An 8217-nucleotide genomic window follows, 5' to 3' on the forward strand; every position below is an offset into this window, starting at 1 on the left:
GTAGTGTATTTCTTTGTACGGATTCTGAGTTTCACAATTAAAGGAAAATCTGAAGATACAAACGTTTTTGTTATGTTTATGTTTGCAATAGTAAATCTTCTACACATTTATGTAGAATTTCCTTTGGGTTCTGTTATAGTAGCTACTCCTTGCCACTTATTGTAAGGGGAGTGTATTTCTTTGTAGGGGACACTGACATTGCAATTGAACTATCGGAAGATCCAAACGGGTATGCCATTTTGCGGCAGGAAATTATTAACCCAAAAACAAAAAAAAAAAAAAAGATTATGTAGAATCCCTTTTTGGGTCCTGTAATGGTTTCTCCTTCCCTAATGAATTTAATGGAAAAGTGACATTTTATTGCCGACCTATTCATGACTGGTGTTCAGATTCTGGTAAGGATAATGCACCAGCTGGTTAGTACAATTTGGCTAGAGGAGTGCATGCCCAATAATTGGAACCTCAGCATCCTGGCCCGTGCACAGAAAAAGGAGACAAGACGATATATGTCAACTATAGAGAAATACCTCTCCTTGTCATCGCATATAAAGTGCTATCCAGCGTACTGTGTGAATGACTGAAACCAATGGACAATGACATTATTAGACCATACCAATGTGACTTCAAACAAATCCACCATTGATCAGATTTTCACTCTGCGCCGAATCCTGGAAAAGACCCACGAAAACACATCGACATATTCCCCCTATTCGTCGACTAAAAAGCTGCATTCGACAGCTCCATCTGTTCAGAGGTATTTAAAGGACCTCTCGGAGCCCTTCGGTACCGAACGAGGATTCAGACAAGGTGACAGTTTGTCGTGTGACCTGTTTAACATCCAGCTGGAAAAGGTCATACTAGAGGCACAAGTGAACAGACATCTCTCCCTGTACACCAAGCAACACATATTACTCGCATACACCGATGATCGATATAATGGGTCGAACATTGTGAGCGGTAATAGACCTTTGAACAAATTTAGAAGAAGTCTACCAAAGTGGGTCTGACAGTAAACGCCGAGAAGGTCAAACTGACGTCCAGTAGACTGGGACCAACTGTGGAACTTGAGAAGTACAGTTTCGAGGTATTTAAAGATTTTTATATTAAAGATTTTATATATTGGTACCGCCATAAATAAAACTAATGACATCAGTTTTGAAATTCGGAGAAGGATACAGATGCTACTATGGTCTAAGTAAGCAGTTAAGAAGCAATACCACCTCTCGCCAGACCAAAACTCACACTCTACATGACGCTGATACTACCCATGCTATTATATATATCTGAAGCAGCTCTTGTTTGAGAGAAAAATTCTCCGAAAGATCTATGAACCGATCTGCGTTGACGGGGAATATCGCCGTCGAAAGAACCATGTCAGACATTTCAAGCTGGATGAAGTTGGCCAGCTCAAATGGTATATAAAAACGAACTAGCTGATGGTTCATGCATAAGGAGAAGGCCACGAATTATATGGAAAGATCAAGTGGAAGACAACATTGCCGAACATGGTCTTTCAAATTGGAATAACTGCACAAAAGACCGACGAGCCAGGAAATCTTTTTTTTTTATGCTCGGCTTATTGAACAACCGTTATGTGGATGATGATGGTTCTGTAAAATGTCTTTTATCTGAGGAATATGAATATATCCCCCACAAAATCAACAGCCACACTGTTCACCACATTGACGGCTGAAATGAAGCTTCCGCTGAACATAATGGTCGATGGAAAATTGATTCCAAGTACAATCTATACTGGGTTTAACGTTCGCATCTAGTCGTCTGCGCAACCCACTGCTTTATGTGATAAAGTGATATGTGGGAACTATGTCCTCAAGTCTCTAGCCTGAAGCACATGGGGCGCTGACAAAGAAAGCCTGTTGACTTCTTAGAAAACAATAGTAGTCTATGCGGCACCAATGTGGTATGCGAATGTAAGAGATACGCAGTGGAAGAATATCCAGACCTGCTATAATGCGTTCCTGAGAACCATGTTCTACACCATAGTATGGAGGGTATATGAATTTTGTTTTTCCGTTGGTAACTCATGGAAATAATCATTTCCGACCCAATAATGTATATAATCTTGATCAGCGTAAAATTCTATGACGCCTTAGCCATGTTCGTCTGTCTGTTGTAATCACTCTAGCGTCTAAACGAATATTTTTTTTGCACATAGTTGTCTTTGGTCTGCAGGCAGGTCATGTTCTCTATCGGTCCACCTTTAGGCACAGCTCCCATATAAGGTTGCCCCCCAATTCTCGGTATTTTGGGGTTCTTGATATCGTGATAAAAAACTCAAACCTGATGATGATGAAATATATAGGCCAGCATTAGGCATCTCCCCCATATTATGATACCTCCTGAAGGAAAGTAGTAAGATACAAAACTAAAATATTGGGTTCGAATTTGAGCTATATCACATTTTTCACTTGTTCCTATACGCTTTTTATTTATTTTGTTTTAATTTCTTTGGTATTTATTGTTTATATTTCATTCCACATGCAATTAAAATATTTTATTTTCTTTAAGAGTTTTACAATTGTTATTATTAAAATTTAATATTTTCTATGAAAAAAATACGTTCACTTACGTATTCTCTTGCGAGCGTCCAAATAGGCAGCATTTACAGCATCATATGTTATACAAGTTGAGTCCCCATTTCCATAAGGATTTCTAAAAAAGAGAAGAAAACAAATAAATTAGAAAATCGATTACAATACATTTTATTAGGTTATTGTTTCATTTAACAGCAGTAAATACTTCTATTTCTTTTATCACATGTGACCAGACACCACCCACCCCCAAACACCAACTTCAGACACAGTCTATCAACACCCACGCACATTTCACTTTCGCTTGCAATCAATTTGCCGCCTAACGACATAAGGATCAGATAAACGCATTATTAACAATAGAAAGGATTTCAAGTGAATAAAATGGCAATGATGGTGGTTGCGGTGTTGGCGATGGTGGTCTATACATAAAAATCCTTTAAGCTCCGTGCAATATGCTATACGGTGTTAGTCTTGTTTTGTATTTCTTTGAGAACGGTTGTAAAGTAGCATTTTTTTGTGATTTTTTGTTATGGAGTGTGCTCGGAAAAAATTGGAAGACATTGTGGCCAAATGCCATACGGAAAATATTGATGTTTTGAAAATCGAAAGTATTAATAAATTTTTGCTGGAAAATAAAAAATCATCGAGTCATAAGGAAAAATGGTTGAAATTTTTGCTGGTGACAAGTTTGCTGACATATGCCATTAATTATTATTTTACGGAGTTGCAATCGAAGGTAAGTACAATAAAATTTTTCTTGATTAAATGTGGCCTACTAGGGTTTTCTCGAGATTTTTTAAAAATAAGGACTTAAAAGGGACACCCTTATAATCGCTTTAAAATATCAATGACTACCAACTTCTGAAACCAAGAAATCCATTTTTTCAATGATGGGGCTGTGAGTTGGTATATTGCGTTCTTGAAAGGTAATTCAAATTCTCATTTTCGAATCTTTTTTTAGAATTTCGGAATAGCAGAAAATAAAAGCCCCGCGGCATTTTCTAATCGAAATAGTTTCAATTTGTCGCTTTGCTTTCTCGGAGGATAATCTACCATCGTGCGGAAATTTTTAATATATCTCCATAGGTCCCTATGGTGAAAAGTAAAAAGCTCTTCCGAGTTTGTTCGACTCAAAGTTGAAATAGGATAACCACAGGAAAAATTGTCAAGTCCTAGTCATAGAATCCAGCTCCAACGTAAAAACCCTACATTGTATACTCTCCAAATTAGAATTCTTAACAACCCACATTCCGTTAGGAAATGGAATAGGCCAAATCGATCGAATTTAATTTGAGTTCCTTGACATATTTTCAGAGATGTACCTTTCAAATGCCTAACCTAATGCGTTACGCCTTTCGCCCCCCTGAAAGTTGTACGTTTTGTGAAAATGTGGATCAAATCGAGAGGGTCTCCAATATAACACCCCAGGAATTTGAAAGAAAATATGCATATTCCGCAAAACCAGTGATTGTGGGGGACGCCACCAAAAATTGGACAGCATTGGAGGTATGTAAGGAGAAGGCGTTTACACTTTTTTTTATTAAATTTGAAACTTTGTATGTGTTCCAGAAATTCAACTACTGGTATTTCCACGATGTCTACAATAATGCTCAGCGCAAAGAAAAAATATTGGATTGCCAATTTTTGCCATACAAAACGGGATTTCGTGATATTTTCGAAGCTCTAGATATGCCGGAGAGTAGAGTGGAATATTTCCAAAGCAACGATGTTCAAGGTGATGTACAAAAACCATGGTATTTTGGGTGGAGTAATTGTAACCCCGAGACGGCAGAAGAATTTCGGCGACACTATGGAAGACCGTACTTTTTACCAGAGACCTCTGAAAATAATAATGTGGATTGGTTTTTTATTGGCACAGCCGGATTGGGAGCGCATATGCATGTATGAAAACTATAAAAAACACCAAACATTATAATAAATTAAATTGAAAAATAAAATATATTTTTACGTAATTCTTTGATTTCTTCCTTACAGATTGACAATGTCCGTTTACCCTCGTGGCAGGCCCAACTCTCAGGCAGTAAACGTTGGCTATTGGCACCACCACCCGAATGCTATTTCAAATGTAAATCCTTTGATGCCATTGTCAATAAAGGCGATATAAGTAGGGTTTCGATTTCTTACTTCTGTATACGATTTTAATATTTTTCAAACTTTAATTTTATTTTTTTTCCATTCTAGTTGTTTTGGATACAAACAAATGGTATCATCAGACATTTGTGCAACCAGGTGAAATAAGTCTCACAATAGGTGCGGAATATGATTAAATATAAAATTTGCTTTCAAACTTTAAACACGATTTATAATAAAACTAACAACAACAATACCATATACACCATCAGTTGATTTTAAAGAAAAGGAGAGGAAAACATTTGTGCATGTTGGCGATCTTTGACCCCATAATATGTTTTTTCTGGTTGTTTTAATAAAAAGGAGCGGTTTAATTCAAATTCATTTAGTAAAAGGAATTTCAGAGCGCTTAGTTTTTTGTGTTATTTTAATAATCACCAAAATTCTGGATTTCGATAACTTGAAGAATCTTGCAAAAGTGTTCTATCGTTGAAAATCAGACAGGAGACCTTCTGATTATAGAAGCCTTCTTAGATAGAATACATTGTATATGGCGCTAGGAATATAAAGCCTCCTATCTTCTATGGATATCAGGCCTTTTTCAGATCCCACCTAGACATAAGACCGTCTACAGGTCTCCTATATTCTGAAAACCTTCCACAGATCCTATAATAATATACTTTTAAGGCTTATCAAAGAAATAATCGGGGATTTTGTATCATATTAGGGCTATCATGTGATTAAACTTGGGTTTTTTTAAGACAGGAGTATTTAAGAACTAAACGTGGATTTTATAAAAAAAAACTTAAGAACTATCAAAGGATTAAGCGAAGATTTCGCAAAAGAAAGATAAGTATCAACCTAGACCTAAACGTGGATTTTATAATATATTTTCAGGGCTATGTGCGGATTTTATAAAAAATATATATTTTTTATAAAGATCTTTCAAAGAGTTAAGTATCTACAGAGAACTAGGCGTAGATTTTGTAAAAATATATATTTTAAGGACTATCAGAGGACAGTGTGCGGATTTTATAAAAAAAAAATATTGTTAGACCGAGGATCCTATACACTTTTCTTCTATGGTCTGAAACACTGGTCGAAATTCCTCGAACAGGTCAGCTAAAAATACTTTCTACAAGTATTCTATATACAGGGGACGCTTTACTGGTATTCAATGAACAGAAGTCCTACCAGAGGTCTTCTATAGATAGAGGACATTTGACAGGTCTTCTGAAGTCAGAAGACTTCTGGTAGGGCTATTGATTATCTGGTAGGACTATTGATTATCAATGCACAAAAGATCCTTTACAGGACTTCTGTAGACAAACGACCTTTTTGACGATCGAACGGTGTAACCTTTATAACCATTATTTCCTACCGAAGGGCCTGTACAGTTTTTTTTGCCTTCTTGAAGATTAAACAAATTTGAGAATATAAGCCCAATATTTGACATACCTTATGAAGGATTATTTAAGGACTAAGCGAGGAGTTTATAAAATAAATTAGTACAATCAAAGACCGCCAGGGGATTAAGAGTGGATAATATAAAAACTATTTTTAAGGACTATCAGAGGCCTAGGAGTGGATTTTATAACCAAAATACAGTGCGCCATCTATAGAGGAACGAGTCCCCTTCCCAGCGCATACAAAGTGCTATCCAGCACACTGTGTGAACGGCCATACCAATGCGGCTTCAGGCCTGGCAAACACCATTTCCAAGATTTTCACTCTGCGCCTAATCCTGGAAAAGATTCAAGAAAAACACATCGACATAATTCACATATTCGTCGACTATAAAGCAGCATTCGACAGCCCTATCCGTTCAGAAGTTTTTAAAGCCATGTCTGCGTTCGGCATTCCTGCAAAATTAATACGGATATGCAGGTTAACTTAAACTGGCACACTGTCAGCAGTTAAAGTCGGAAAGGACCTCTCGGAGTTCTTCCATACCGAATGAGGATTTAGACAAGGTGACAATTTGTCGTGGGTCCTTTTTAACATCTTGCTGGAAAAGGTCATACGAGATGTAAATGAGAACAGAAATGACATTCTGTAAACCGAACATTGCGAGAGGTAAAAGGTGGCTATCTTTGACCGAATTGAGAAGGAGTCTGCCAAAGTGGGACTGACAGTAAATGGCGAGAAGACCAAGCAGATTATATCAACCCACCAGACATCCAGTAGACTCGGACCAGCTGTGGAACTTGAAAACAGCTTCGATGTAGTGAATGATTTTATACACCTCGGTACCGCCATAACATCAGCTAATATACTAATAACATCAGCTTTGAAATCCGGAGTAGAATAGTGTTGGCCAACGGATGCTACTATGGTCTGAGTAAGCAACTCAAAAGCAAGGCCATCTCTCGCCAGACCAAACTCACACACACTCTACAAGACGCTGATATTACCCGTGATGTTGTATGGACCTGAAGCATGGGTACTTGCGCATGCAGATGAGGCAGCTCTTGGAGAGTTTGGCAGAAAAATTATCCGGAAGGTCTGTGGGCCGATCTGCGTCGACGGTGAATATTGCCGTTGAATGAACCATGAGTTGTACCATCTATTCTATTCGGACATCCACATAGTCAGACGTATCAAGCTGCAGCGCCTATGTTGGCTAGGCCATGTTGTGAGAATGGATGAAGATGCCCCAGCTCAAAATGCATATAAAAGCGAGCCAAGTGATGGTTCACGCAGAAGGAGAAGACCACGCATCCGATGGATAAGTAGAAGACAACATAAAGTAGAAGACAAGATCTCGGAAAATGGTCTTTAAAATTGGATGAGATGCGCACAAGACCGACCCGCTGGGAAATACTTTTAAGCTCGACTTATGAAACAACCGTTCTGTCATAATCCAGCTATGTAAGTAAATATTCATTTCGGGAAAACAAGATTTGGAAAATCCGCCATGGTTAGAAAGTGAAGCTGTTGGCCTATAATCGATCAGGAGGGCGAAATATTGCCCAGGATCAGAATTTTGAAAGTTAGAAAATTAGGAAAGTTAGATTTTGTGTAGGGTATTATATGGTCGGCTCGTCCGACTCCGCTCACTGATTTCTAAATACAAAAGAAATCTCTTTCAAAAAATGGGAAAGTACCACATGCGAATATCTGAAAAAATATTTTACCTTCATAAAACGAAATCTACACATATTTAAATGTATTTAGAGGCACACTTGCACTGCACTCTTTTGATAGTCGGAATTGGATTAAAAGTGAAGGGCTTTTGCTTTTTGGGGTTCAAGGAAAAATAATAAACGTCACTTTAAAAAACCTGTTGCAAATGTCACTGTAACAGACACAGAGATGCCAGCTGAAATCCATACAACTTTCACGATCAAAATGAAAAAAAAAAACTACAACAACAAACATTTAAGGTTTCCCCTCCTTGGCCAAAGCAGCAGCATTGGCATGGAGCCTTGCCAAGCAGAAAACGCATAAATGGTTGCGGCATTACATCATAACAAAAACCAAAAAACACACCAAAACTGGGCACAGGCTCACGATTTTTGCCGATTGTTGTTTGTGTGTGTGTGTGTATTTTTTTTCTTTGATTTCTTCT

General features: G+C 37.7%; 1 protein-coding gene across 1 annotated transcript; it reads left to right on the forward strand.

The window, feature by feature from the left end:
* Positions 1-3084: 3084 nt before the first annotated feature.
* LOC133323685 (bifunctional arginine demethylase and lysyl-hydroxylase psr-1-like) lies at positions 3085-4843 on the forward strand. Its single transcript, XM_061532607.1, has 5 exons — positions 3085-3291; positions 3870-4061; positions 4125-4457; positions 4551-4680; positions 4758-4843. Exons 1-5 carry the CDS (start codon positions 3085-3087, stop codon positions 4841-4843), a joined length of 948 nt encoding a protein of 315 aa, XP_061388591.1.
* Positions 4844-8217: the final 3374 nt, after the last annotated feature.

The sequence above is a fragment of the Musca vetustissima genome, unplaced genomic scaffold (genome assembly GCF_032173495.1).
Source record: "Musca vetustissima isolate MV318-11 ecotype Yass unplaced genomic scaffold, APGP_CSIRO_Mvet_v1 utg204393, whole genome shotgun sequence".
Taxonomy (NCBI): Eukaryota; Metazoa; Arthropoda; class Insecta; order Diptera; family Muscidae; genus Musca; species Musca vetustissima.